Here is a 15,000-nt window from a genome sequence, read left to right as displayed (position 1 = left end):
GATCTACTAAGCTTAAGTGCCCACAACTGATGGTTTTAAGTGTAAATTACTATAATATTCATATTTATAATCATATTTGTATATTAGATTAGATGATCCTTTTGCTTTTACACTATTGATTGATGAACGAGCTGAATCTTGTCAAATAATCCATCAAATCAGCTCACAAACTACACTGAACGATTCGATCTCGAATTTGATTTCTGACTGCATCTGAATCAACAACTCACTGATTCATATGATTCGTTCAGAGCGAGTCTTCATTAAACGACTCGCAGGATTTACAATTTATTCAAAATGATTCATAAACAGGAGATCTGCCACCAATGGTGCTAAATGTCAATAACTATAATATTCATATTCAAATCAGTTCACAAGTCACACTGAATGATTCAGTCTTGACTTTGATATCTGACTGCATCTGAATCAACAACTCACTAATTCAAATGATTCGCTCAGAGCGAGTCTTCATTTAAAGACTCACTGAATTTACAAAATGATTCAAAAGCGTAAGTTCCCACAACTGATGGTGCTACATGTAAATTACTGTTATATTCTGTTATATATTAATTCATGTTCATATAGTAGAGTAGGTGGTCTATTTTTTGTACTATTGATTCGTGAACAAGCTGAATCTTGTCAAATAATCCATCAAATCGGTTCACAAGTCACACTGAACGATTCAGTTTTGAATTTGATATCTGGTTGCATGTGAATCAACAACTCACTGATTCAAATGATTCATTGAGAGCGGGTCTTCATTAAACGACTCACTGAATTTACAAAATGATTCAAAATTTGTCAAAACAGTTGATCCCTTAAGTGTAAATGTCTGTGACTGATGATGCTAAATGTAAATTACTATAATATTCATATAGTGTAGTAGGTGGTATTTTACTTATACTATTGATTCATAAACAAACTGAAATTTGTCAAATAATGTATGAAATTGGTTCAAAAGTCACACTAAGCGATTCAACTTTGAATTTGATATCTGATTCAACAACTCACTGATTCAAATGATTCAGAGCGAGTCTTCATTAAACGACTCACTGAATTTACAAAATGATTCAAAACAGCAGATCTACTAAGCTTAAGTGCCCACAACTGATGGTTTTAAGTGTAAATTACTATAATATTCATATTTATAATCATATTTGTATAGTAGATTAGAAGATCCTTTTGCTTTTACACTATTGATTCATGAACGAGCTGAATCTTGTCAAATAATCCATCAAATCAGCTCACAAACTACACTGAACGATTCGATCTCGAATTTGATTTCTGACTGCATCTGAATCAACAACTCACTGATTCATATGATTCGTTCAGAGCGAGTCTTCATTAAACGACTCGCAGGATTTAAAATGTATTCAAAATGATTCATAAACAGGAGATCCTCAGAGCGTAGGTATCTGCCACCAATGGTGCTAAATGTCAATAAATATCATATTCATATTCAAATCAGTCCACAAGTCACACTCAATGATTCAGTCTTGACTTTGATATCTGACTGCATCTGAATCAACAACTCACTAATTTAAATGATTCGCACAGAGCGAGTCTTCATTTAAAGACTCACTGAATTTACAAAATGATTCAAAATGAGTCAAAACAGTTGATCCCTTAAGTGTAAGTGCCTGTGACTGATGGTGCTAAATGTAAATTACTATCTTATTCATAGTCACACTCATATAGTACAGTAGGTGGTCTATTTTTATATACGATTGATTCGTGAGCAAGCTGAATCTTGACAAATAATTATGAAATTGGTTCAAAAGTCTGGACGAATCAACTTTAAATTTGATATCTGACTGCATCTGAATCAACAGCTCACTTATTCAAATGATTCATTCAGAGAGAGTCTTCATTAAACGACTCACTGAATTTACAAAATGATTCAAAATGAGTCAAAACAGTAGATCCTCTATGAGTTAGATCCCACAACTGATGGTGCTAAATGAAAAATACTATTTTATTCATATAGTACAGTAGGTGGTCTATTTTTTATACTATTGATTCGTGAACAAGCTGAATCTTGTCAAATAATCTATTGAATCGTTCACAAGATATACTGAACTATCTGATTGAATCTGAGTCAACAACTCAGACAACTGACTCAAATGATTTGAACAAGCTGAATCTTGTCTATAATCCTTCAAATCAGTTTATAAGTCACACTGAACGATTCAATTTTGAATCGTTGAATCGTTTGAACTCACTTAATTTGCAAAATGATACTAAATGACTGATTCATAAACAAACTGAATCTTGCCAAATAATCCATCAAATCAGTTCATAAGTCACACTGAACGATTCAGTATTGAATTTGATATCTGATTCCATCTGAATCAACAACTCACTGATTCAAATGATTCATTCTGAGCGAGTCTTCATTAAACGACTCACTGAATTTACAAAATGATTCAAAATGAGTCAAAACAGCAGATCCTCTATGAGTAAGATCCCACAACTGATGGTGCTAAATGAAAAATACTATTATATTCATACTCATATAGTACATTAGGTGGTCTATTTTTATACTATTGATTCGTGCACAAGCTGAATCTTGTCAAATAATCTATTGAATCATTCACAAGTTACACTGAACAATCTGATTGAATCTGAGTCAACAACTCAGACAACTGACTCAAATGATTCGAACAAGCTGAATCTTGTCTATAATCCATCAAATCAGTTCATAAGTCACACTGAACGATTCAATTTTGAACTTGATATCTGACTGAATCTGAATCAACAACTCTCTGATTCAGATGAGCCGTACATTTTGATTTCGTTCCTATTCCAAGAAGAACCACAGCAATCCCCGCCCTGCAGCTCCTGCTATCACCCACTGGCACCTCAGTCTGGCAATTTGAAATCCCTGAACGCTGACCTTACACATTTCAGAGGCGAGAGCATGACATTGTCAAGACCCCAGCTGCAGGACCAGAAAATGGGCATGCTTCTGTCAGAGGTGGACTGACCGTGATGCATTTAAGGTCTTCGGGTTGAGGCTCTGCTGCACAAGCAGTTCACTAAAGAAGAATCATTACTCATCCATTCTATTCGGCTTACTCCCTGATTTGTCAGGGATCGGCACAGTGGAATGAACCGCCAACTATTCCAGAAGCGGATCGTTCGTCCTCATTTGTAAGTCGCTTCGGATAACAGCGTCTGCTAAATGAATAAATGTAAACGGGATGGCTAAAAGCCGAGGGAGACCTTGAGTGACGTGTGATTGGTTGGTAAAAGAGGTTGTATAAGGTCTGCTCAGGGGGTGGATGACTTCCCATGGTTGATAATCGCCCCCACCTACGGCCGAATTAGATTTGCTCGGATGAAACATGCTGCTCAAGTACACACGCGTTTCAGTAGTCATTATCACCTCGCTGTGCTGCTGAATTGACGGTAATGCTGCCTTTCATTGCACTTGACTATTATAAGCTGACTCAGATGAGTTTCGCTTCATGAACACCTGTGACCACGTCTGCCTCTTATTACCGGTGTGCCGTGCATGCGCTTTACGGTATTAGACTTTAGTTTCCACCCTGTGTGAATGTAAAACATGGTGTGTTTTCTTTTAAGTACCGCGGCAAGTTGTTCTGGATGAAAACTCTAAGAGGCTTGTTCACTTTCAGCTCTCGAGAGGAAAGTGGGACGTATAAAGACCTCTTCAGGAAGTAGTTAGAGACCTCGGAATCTGAGGTAATTAAGGACAGAACCAATCCACTCTCCGAGATCCTCTTGTCCCTCTTGACATTGCATGTGCACTTCGGAAACTTTCTTTGTGGAACTAGATTCATTTAATTCATGTTCTTGCTTTTCTCTGCTGAAAAATCCAGCTTAAACCAGCCTAGGCTGGTTGGCTGGTTTAAGCTGGTTGACCAGCCTGGTTTTAGAGGGGTTTATGCCATTTCCAGGCTGGTTTCCAACCATTTCCAGCCTGGTCTTAGCTGGTCAGGCTGGAAAATGACCAGCTAAAACCAGCTTGACCAGCCTGGTTTAAGCTGGATATAGCTGGTTTTGGCTGGACTCCCAGCTTGGCTAGGCTGGTCAAACTGGCTTTAGCTGGTCATCTCCCAGCCTGACCAACTAAGACCAGGCTGGAAATGGCTGGAAACCAGCCTGGAAGAGGCCAAAACCCCTCTAAAACCAGCCTGGTCGACCAGCTAAAACCAGCCAACCAGCCTAGGCTGCTTTAAGCTGGATTTTTCAACAGGGTTGTTTCTGTTGTTTTCACTTTTTGATGTGCAGTTTCTTTTCACCAGTGCACATGGAACTTCCCGATTGTGTTGGAAATATTCTCTACAAAGGGGTAAAAGTATTAACTAATAAGTCTTATCCCAGCAAACATGCCAGTGTGGGGCCCACTGTGGGTAGGGGTGGGTTTACCGTGGGACAGTGTGGTTCTTTGCATGGAAGTTGCTCTAACAAGGAGGCTAAAAGACCATGGCCTCTAGCGTCTGTCGCTAGAGCACCTTTTGAGGTCAGAGGAGAGAGGTTTACCTGCATAGTACTTCACAAGCTGGCTTCCATTACACTCACCCACTAAACCTTACTCCAATCCCGGACGAGCCCCCATGTGTACCACCAGTCCTACTGCACCCCATGCTGAACAGGGATTGAATGGGTGATTCTTTGCATGGGAGTCGGTTGCTCTAACATGAAGGCTAAACACCATGGCCTCTAGCGTCTGTCGCTAGAGCACCTTTAGAGGTCAGAGGAGAGAGGTTTACCTGCACAACATTTCACTAGCCGGCCTTTGTTACACTAATGCCTTTAAACCTCACTCCCATCCCCGACGAGCCCCCACATGTAATCCACCGGTTCTACTGCACCCCGCCCGCACTAAGCTGGGATTATACCGGCAATTCTTTATATGGGAGTCAGTTATTTTAACAAGCAGGCTAAAAACCATAGCCTCTAGCATCTGTCGCTAGAGCACCTTTAAAGGTCAGAGGAGGGAGGTTTACCTGCAAAGCACTTCACAAGCTGACCTCTGTTACACTTCCCCTCTTAGACCTTACTCCCATCGCAGACGAGCCCCCACATAAGTCGCTAGAGCACCTTTAGAGGTCAGAGTAGTGACGTTCACCTGCATAGCACATCACTAGCTGGCTTCTGTTACACTCACTACCCTAAACCTCACTCCCATCCCGGACGAGCCCCCTCGTGTAACCCACCAGTCTTACTGCACCCAGCCCGCACTGAGCTGGGATTATACCCGGCGATTCTTTGTATGGGAATAGGTTACTTTAACAAGTAGGCTAAAGACCATGACCTCTAGTATCTGTCGCTAGAGCACCTTTAAAGGTCAGAGGAGTGAGGTTTACCTGCATAGCACTTCACTAGCTGACCTCTGTTACACTTACCCTCTTAGACCTTACTCCCATCCCAGACGAACCCCCACATCATTCGCTAAAGAACCTTTAGAGGTCAGAGGAGTGAGGTTTACCTGCATAGTTTTTCGCTAGCTGGCCTCCATTACACTCACCCGCTAAACCTCACTACCATCCCGGACGAGCCCCCTCGTGTAACCCACCGGTCCTACGGAACCCAACCCGGTCTGAGCTGGGATCGGACCGGTTATTTTTTGCATGGAAGTCGGTTGCTCTAACAAGGAGGCTGAAGACCATGACCTCTAGTGACCTTTTGAGGTCAGAGGAGTGAGGTTTACCTGCATATCACTTCCCTAGCTGTCCACCGTTACACTACTTTTTTCTTACAAGTTGACTTTAAATCCAACTCCGGAGGTCTGCTTTCCTGCTCTCATGTAGATAATTATTAATAATAATAATTATTATTTACAAGAATTCTTTATAACCAACTTTGCAGCATATGTAACGCTCCATTCACACGGGGCGTCAGCGTCAACGCTTCGCATTCACTTTGAATGGGTGACGTCAGGCGTTGCCGAATTGCATAGCGGATCTGTCAGCGCCATTCAGAGGCGTTGCTCGCTGCAGAAGTTGGGACTTTCTCAACTTTTCAAGCGCCGACGGAAGCGTCAGCCAATCAGATCGCTGTATGCAAATACACCAGCTCAGACAGTAGCCGACTGCTGACTAATTTCATTGGCTGGCACTGATATGACGATCGCGTCAGCCCCAACTTCAGACACGGCCTCTGTCAAGCACTGATGCTGAAGCCCCTTGTAAATCGGGCGTAAGAGGCGTCTTACACCTATGTCCCACACAGTAAAAAAGTGATTTGTTTACTTTGCTTGAAAAAGTGTGTAACCTCCTTGGTTTTAAAATGATAAGTTAACTTAACTTATTTCATAATTCTGCAAATAATTCCCTGACTTGATCATTTTAAGGGAACAGTTTTTAAAGGTAAGTCAACTTAACAGCTCCAAGTTCCATTGGGTAAGTCCAAGTCACACAAATGATTCCAATGTGCCTCAAATCCCTGTAAACGTGTGCACTACTTAGGTTCCCTGATTCTCTTTTGCGCTTGAGTACTTTCCATAATTGAATGAAGCCAATGTACCGAGACGGCATTTGTGTTTCTTTGAGCTACTTGCATGCGTGAACACGTGCAAGACCTTTTTCTCACCTCCTCCGCAGTCCTTTTCCTCCTCTTCGATGCTGCTTTTGATAGTATCATACTCCTCGTCGATGTTCTGGTTGCCACGGATTTGGCTGAGCACACGCCGGGCCTTCTGGGTCAAGCCTTTCTGAATGAGCCAACGGGGGCTTTCTGGTAGGAAGAGGAACCCTAGGAACTGCAGCAGCGCTGGGATCACCGACAGACCCAACATGTACCTGCACAGATGAGAAAACAAACGTTAATCGGATATTTTGGAGTTCTATTTGGCTCAGTTTATTTTGAGACTGTGAACAGAAAACAATCGTAATGGTACAGGATATAGGATGGTATCTCTATGTAGGTGGCCTCTTTTTTTAGATTAAACATAATCCGAAGAGTTAAAGGATCGTTCAGCCAAAAATGAAAATCCAGTCATTCATTTTAAAGAAGAGTTAAGAAGAGAATAAAGTCATTATTGAATTATTTTCTCTTTAGACGTTTACAGTGGTGTTCACAGCTGTTCCTTCAAACGTTTTAAAAGAACAAAACAATCACAATGGTAGGCGTTTACTGCAATCTGCCACATCTATTCAAACATTGAGTTCTGATGAGGGGATCAAAACAGGACAGAAACAGCCTACTTTTTTTCTAAACTAGGATGGGTTTTTTAAGTACAAGTGATGATAAATTAATTTAGTGGACCTCAGAGAATATAAAAAATACGTTATCATTAAGCACAACATGATTATTATACATTTTTGGCAAAGTTAATATTCACATCACACAGTTTTTGTGGTTTACAAAATAGTTTTATAGTTGGCTGGTCAAAACTGACCTCAAGGACAATTGTACCTAAATGTGTACAGGTCTGCGTCGAGTGATCGGCTTGACCCATGGTGCCTGCCTGGCGCATAGTCATGCATTTATATTTCTGTGCGCTGTTTGTGTTGCTCCGCAGTAGCACTTCTGAAACACTAGCTGGCAGTAGATTTTAATATTCTGCTGTGTCGAGTTTCTTTACTGGTGTTTCGTTTTTTCTGAACTCTACCTTAATGTACAAGAAGCTCAAACTCATGTAACCACGCCGGTCCTACGCCACCCAACCCGCTCCGAACAGGTATCGAACCGGCGACCTTCCGCATGGGAGTCGGGTGCTCTACCAAGGAGGCTAAAGACCATGGCCTCTAGTGTCTGTCGACAATCCTCCAATCGCCCCTGGAACTGAGAACGATGTGCAGTGGGGTACATAATGGTTGCATATTGTGTGTAAAACAAATGCTACGGGGCAATACCTTTCACCACTTAACGCTAACCGTGTGGACGGCTTTTCCAAAACAACTGATTTGCTCGGTAGCTTGCCTCGAATGGCACCACACTTGGGAGACCTAGAGGAGTGGACCAGGGTTTGAGTCCAGCGAAGGACAACTCCAGAAACCAGGTAAAACGAAACGCAAAACAAAGAGCAGTGTGATGATGCTGTAAAAACACACGGCCGCGTTGGCTTTTCTCTTCTAGTTTGCTTTTGAAAACCAACGCAATCTCGCAGCAATTCGTAACTTTTTTATTTAGTGGCTAATTCGTATGAATTCGTTGGATCTAATTCGTACATTTTACTTCGATTTGCTCATTACCCAATGACGGTTGGGGTTAGGGGTGGTTTTTAAAATCGTGCATTTTCATATGAATGAACTCGTACGAATTAGCCAATAAATTGACAAAAAAAACGTAAAATACTTACGTTTCCTCGTGAGATCACGCTGTTGAAAACACTATCGGTTGGGTTTAATGTATAGGGTGTGTGGGTCTGTCGATATCAAATTGATATATTATGCACAACAACAAGCTGACTGGCGTCTCTCACGGACATGCGGCAGAATGACGTTTGGATTGGCAGAAATGCCCACAGCGCCCTCTAGTGGATTTACAAGAAATGGCATGTTTGAGAAAGCGTGCCCCCAGTAACGTTTTTAAGATTGTCGCCCTCCAGTGAATCTGTAAAAACAAAAACTCAAAGTCCAGGGTACATATTTCTCTGAGATGTAGCCCTGGCCACATATTCCCAATGAGCCTGGGTATTGTTTCACATTCGACCCCCAACCCCCGACTCATACTCATACCTCCAGCCTTCGTGCTTCATGTAGCTGAAGGCTCCATCAATAACGCTGGCTGTGAACTGTCCCGCTGTGATGAACAGAGTGTTGATGGTGACCAGGCGTCCTCTCAGATGCGGCGGCGATGTTTCAGCAATGTACACCGGGACGGTCATCGAGGCAATGCCTGCACAGATGGACATCCAGCAGTCAAAGATGAGCTCTTTTACTAGCATCTGTCAACAAACCACGACACCAAAAACAAGACTAATCTGCTGGCGATTGTTTTCAATGTGTTTTTATAATGGTATGAAACAAAGTCTTGCCCTGACCTAGTTTTAATGCTCAATTTCTGTTTTCGAATTTTCGAATATTGAATTCAATGTCCCGAATTTCTTCATCTTGAACACTTGAAACTATACTTGTACATACTGGATACCAGCAGTCTAGGATTTAAAAAATAAATCAGTGGTTACAGCTTTCTTCAAAAGGTCTGCTTTGGTGTTCAACAGAAGAAACCTATGAAGATTTAAGCAAACAAACATATTCGAGTGAACTACTCCTTTAAGGCCGATTCAATTTGTACCTACAGCTGCTGATGAATTATTAAAATGCATACATCATTCCCTAACTAGACGAGCACGTTTAATCAGCAAAAAAAACAAGCTCCGACAGACGCCAAACAAACAAAGTGTCTGGCCGTCTGTCGTTAATTGGCCATTATAAGCATATGCTTTCTAAAATAAACATCGCCGCTACAAAGTTTGCATTATCCACATGGGTGTTTGTAGAGCAAAAGACCTTGTTTGCCTTCTGAAAACCTTAAAAATCGCATTGGATTATGATCTTGACCTTATTACAGTTTCATATCCACCACCAGGGGTGTATATTATTTTTGAATCAATATTTAAATCAATGAGCGTCATCAATTATTTCTTGAAGCATTTTTAAATATTGCCTACATATATACACACACACACACACACACACACACACATACAGATATATATATATATATATATATATATATATATATATATATATACACATATATATATATCCATGTATTTATATATATATATGTATATATATATATATATATATATATATATATATATATATATATATATATATATATATATATATAATACAGATTTCTAAAATCATTAAATGATTGGAATAACTGTGTATATTTTTTATTTATTTATTAGCGTATTCATTGTTTTATTTATGCAGGAATTTTTGTATTTATCTATTTATTTGATTATTTATTTGCTCATGTATTGTTTTATTTATGCAGGAATTTGTGTACTTATCTATTCATTTTATCATTTATTCATTCATTTGCATGTTTATTTATTGTTTTATTTATGCAGGAATTTGTGTATTTATCTATTCATTTATTTATTTTTTTGAACATTTATTTATTTATTGTTTTATGCAGGAATTTGTGTATTTATTTATTTATTTGCGCATTTATTGTTTTATTTATGCAGACATTTTTGTATTTATCTATGTATTTATTTATTCATTTATTTATACATTTAATTATTTATTTATTTGCATATTTATTTATTTATTGTTTATTTATGCAGAAATTTTTGTTTTTATCTATTCATTTATTTATCTATTCATTTATTTGTGTATTTGATAATTTATTGTTTTTGTATTTCTGCACGAGTTTGTGTATCTATTTATTTATTTACTTACTTGCATATTTATTTATTTATTTATTATTTTTACAGGTTTCATCCTCCATAACCCAACACTGCACATTTTTTCTGCATGATTGCTGAAACTAAAGGCAAACACATCCACCAGACATTTTAAAAACACTGTAAATGAATGATTCATGAATAAAATCTGTAACCTGACAAAATAAGCTGCATAAATAAAGCACTAAAATAACCTGTAAAATAAAGCACAGTGGCCATTGAGCACGTTGTGTGGTTCAACCATAGATTTTATTGCCTGACATCAATATGGCCGTCGATAAATCATGTATCCCTAATATAAATATCAACAACATCCAGCATTTTAGTTGGTTTAATTATTAAGCTCCATTCATTTTCATTCACTATAATTTTTGTTCCTTAATATAATAATATTAATAATAATAATAATAAATAATAATTAAATATTAATAATAGTAATAATATTATAAAAAAACAATAATACTATTGATAATGATAATAATATGAATAATCATAACAATAATAATATTGATAATATAAAATAATATTATTAATAATACCAATAACAATAATAATAATAACAACAATAATAGTAATAATAATAATAATATTGATAATAATAATACCAATAATAATAATAATAATAACAAAAATAATATTACAAATAATAATAATAGTAGTAATAATATAATAATAATTATAATAATAATAATAGTAATAATAATGATAATAAAAATTATAATACAATAATAATAATAATAACAATAATAATATTTATAATAATAATACAATAATAATAATCATATTGAAAATACCAATAATAATAATAACAATAATAACAACAACAATAATAATAATAAAATAATAATAATAACAATAATAATAATATAATAATAATAATAATAATATTTATAATAATAATAAAAATAATAATAATAAAATACCAATAATAATAATACAATAATAATATAATATTGAAAATACAATAATAATAATACCAATAATAATATTGATAATAATAATAAAAATAATATGAAAAATATTAATAATAAAATAATAATAACAACAACAACAATAATAATAATAAAATAATAATAATAACAACAACAATAATAATAATACTGATTTCTAAAAACATGAAGTCATTAAATGATTGAAATAACTCCTGTTAGCGTCTAATAAGATGAAAGTTACTACAAATACGATTGTATTTTTCCAAGCAAGTGATAACCCTGCTTCCCTCTGACTCTAACCCCGGCCTGCGCCACATAATAAATCCTCAAACCCCGAAAGCTTCATTACACCGACGCTGTGTCTCAGATCTACAAAGGAGCTCACCTGGGAGGGCTTTGTCACAGGCGGCGCTCGGGAATATGTGACATGCATAGTGAAAAACGTCTGACACTGGGGCTCAGACCACTCGTTCCTGCCAGTTACATCACAGACATGTCAAATTATGCAAATCTAGGACCAGCAGCTGATTTCTGGGAGCACACGGAGACCGTCAGGCGCGGCTTTCAGCTGATTGGGATGCAGTGTGATCAGTGTTCGCATCGTCTTTACAAGGGAGAGCAAACAAAAAAAGTCTGTGCCCGCGTTTATCTGACAAGGTCTACGACAAAACCCTTCGCTGTAAAGTCTATTAATAGCAGCGGCTCATGCCGCTCTCGTTGCCCGGCAGACAAACGCACCTGTTGCCATGGGAACGCCTGGCTGCTTGCCTCGCAAGGAGGTTAATCAATACAGGGAGACGGCAGCTGCTATTGGCATTTCATTTAGCATCTGAAAGAGACTGACTTCACATGAGTGCAGGATGCGTTTGCTTCTCACGCACGAGTGTTCAGTGATGCAGTGCAGCCAGGTACAAGTGTGAAGAGAAATATTACGCCACATGCAAGGATTGTTCAAAATCATGGCTCAAATCTGTCTGGATGTGGTTAAATTTGCGTTCCACAAAAACATCTAAAGATCTGCGTATCCGGTGACTCACGGTTGTCTGTTCCAGTCTGAATAGGCGAGGATCTTAACCAGCAGGCTTGAAAAACATTCCTACCCCTGCTGAAAAATCCAGCTTAAACCAGCCTAGGCTGGTTGGCTGGTTTTAGCTGGTCGACCAGGCTGGTTTTAGAGGGGTTTTGGCCATTTAAGCTAAATCCAGCTAAAAGCAGCTTGACCAGCCTGGTTTAAGCTGGACATAGCTGGTTTTGGCTGGGCTCCCAGCCTGGCTAGGCTGGTCAAGCTGGTTTTAGCCTGTCATCTCCCAGCCTGACCAGCTATGACCAGGCTGGAAATGGCTGAAAACCAGCCTGGAAGTGGCCAAAACCCCTCTAAAACCAGCCTGGTCGACCAGCTAAAACCAGCCAACCAGCCTAGGCTGGTTTAAGCTGGATTTTTCAGCAGGGACGTCTTTTGTTTTTGTAAAAATAGAGCTAATCCCATATATACGCTTCCTTATAGTGGCTTGGCGGTGTTCTGAAATCCTATTTAAAGCAGTCGTTGACCTAGAAAATACCAATTTACTCACTGTTAACTCACTTTCCAAAACTTAGTACAGGTGTAAAATTCGTCCTGCAAGTAAAACCCTTTCGACCTGCCACTCAACCTGTCACTGCTACAGTAAGTGTACCTGTCCCAGGACGTGTCTCTGTTAAGCATGCCTGCCACCAGACTTGTCACCTTTATATTCACCTGCCACACAACCTCTCGACGCGTGCGTTGTGATAGATGCCTCACAGACCGAGTGACACAGGACAAACGCTGCGTTATACACTAAAAGAGTGCAATAAAATGGCAAATGCTGTAGGTTTACACTGTTTGTTTGCTCATGTGGATCAGCTTGTCACAGTATGTGCCTATTATTAATTAATATATAGATCTCTTACTGTTTACGCTGCAACTGAGCAAACAGGCAGTGTAGTTCACCCATACTATTGGCCAGCTTACCTTATATTTCAATTCACTCAATGAAGTGTGTACCAAAGAACTAACTGTAATAAATTACATACTTCATGCTTTGTTTATTCTCCACAAATAAACAGGTAGCACATCATAATAATAATATAGATTCACTTGCACGCATATCCACATTAATAATCTGTGAAAAATTATACTGTAGATTAGAGTGCTCGCATATCTACACCATTATTACCGTAGTAAGTTAGCTCAAGGTTATTCTTCCCGCGCCTTTACCGCCGTTATAATGTTGCGAGTTACGATTTAGATTTCAATGCTCGCGTACCTTCTGGAACATTATATAGCAGACTAGCTTTGAACGGGGCTTCAAATGAATCGACTCTTTTGATCTGAACAAACGAATCGTTGGGAGAGAGAGGGGGAGCTCCCAGGCAGCGTGTTTCAGAGCAGAGAGAGGTGCCAAGAGAGGTCCCAGGAGAGTTTGAACAGAGAGCGATCCCAAGAGAGTTTGAACAGAGAGAGTTTAGCTTAGTCTTCAACTTTTCGGGTTCGGATCCATCCTCCATGGAAAGTTGACCAATTAGAAACTAACTTCCTTGAATAGTAATTTACGGCTCTTTGTCTGAGGCAGAAGAATTTGCATAGGTAAATTTTATGCAAATGGGGACAGAAACGTTAAAGTCTCTTAAAACATTAATATGTTGCACTCATATTAAAATAAAATGTCAACGATCGATTTGTACAGCGAGTAAGCTTTTCAAAAAGTCCAAACTTGAACAGTATAAGAGGATGTTTAGCTTAGGTACCATTAAAAATTATATGCAGGAGTATTAAAACCAAAAATATTAATACAAGAGAAAGGGAAACTTTGCAAAACATATGATTAAACATAAAGAGAGTAAATTTTATATGAAAACAGTGTTAAACAAGCAATTTAAATAGTACTTTGTAAGTCATTCCTGTGCTTAGTGCCGCATGGCACATTCCTTTGGGTCGTAAATACCTTGGAATCAGGTTTCGAGTCTTCTCTAAGCAAAGTTGGCTGGTTGTGGAATAAAATGCAAAATATTTATGTGTCTGGACGGCCATATTCGTTACATAACTATGCACCGAGATACCTTGAGGCGGGTAGAAAGAATTAGTAATGGATGATTAGTGGTGAATATTGATCTGCTGTGGGCAACGGTGGACACAAAAACACAATGGAGACACAAATTAGAGAACGGCCTACTCTATCTTACTTTTTGAGGTCACTGCCACTCATGTTAATGGTACTCATGTGTGGGAATGATGAATTGCATCCCAAGAGATAAACATAAACTAGATAAAATCTGCAGGACATCAAAAGAATAACGCTATATGTCACGGGACACTTGGCAGTTCAAGTAATGAAGTAGGAGAAGTAGGAGATGCTTGTTTAATTATCCCACAGGGAACTCCAACAGCCAAGCGAAGAACATGACAATTCAAATCCAGACAATGAAAACAGATAGGTGGCGGGAAACAGAACAAAAGGAAAACTGTGCATGTGACAGATCCCCCCCCCCCCCTTCCCCTCTGGCAAGTTATTAGGGAAACAATTGGGAAGAGAAGGTGGGGGCAGAGGACCAGGGAAGATATGATGGAGGGAGGAGCCAAAAAGATGATGCAGACCTAGGCCAGACCAAAGCCAGAATGATGACCCATTTTGGAGTCGAGTACAAGAGAAGTCATAAAGGACTGCAGGGGGCTGACAGACACAGATGGGGGTATTAGGGGGAACCTAAAGT

The 15,000-nt window shown here is 38.7% G+C and overlaps 2 protein-coding genes across 11 annotated transcripts in view; one reads left to right on the top strand and one right to left on the bottom strand.

The window, feature by feature from the left end:
• Window positions 1-15,000, top strand: part of tmem19 (transmembrane protein 19) — a 1,055,620-nt gene that overhangs the window by 469,923 nt on the left and 570,697 nt on the right. The gene's annotated exons all lie outside the window — the stretch shown is intronic.
• Window positions 1-15,000, bottom strand: part of slc2a13a (solute carrier family 2 member 13a) — a 171,827-nt gene that overhangs the window by 120,592 nt on the left and 36,235 nt on the right. For all 9 annotated transcript variants that reach the window (XR_012402525.1, XR_012402523.1, XR_012402524.1 and 6 more), the window contains exons 2-3: window positions 8,652-8,811; window positions 6,562-6,770 (exon numbers count right to left, since the gene is read on the bottom strand). Coding sequence is in view for 3 of the 9 variants with exons in the window: in XM_073948391.1 (XP_073804492.1) it covers window positions 6,562-6,770; window positions 8,652-8,811 (369 nt within the window). In the remaining 6 variants the exon portion in view is untranslated. The remainder of the gene's footprint in view (window positions 1-6,561; window positions 6,771-8,651; window positions 8,812-15,000) is intronic.

Source organism: Danio rerio, chromosome 4 (assembly GCF_049306965.1).
Source record: "Danio rerio strain Tuebingen ecotype United States chromosome 4, GRCz12tu, whole genome shotgun sequence".
Lineage (NCBI taxonomy): Eukaryota > Metazoa > Chordata > Actinopteri > Cypriniformes > Danionidae > Danio > Danio rerio.
This window is presented reverse-complemented; position numbering and strand designations above follow the sequence as displayed.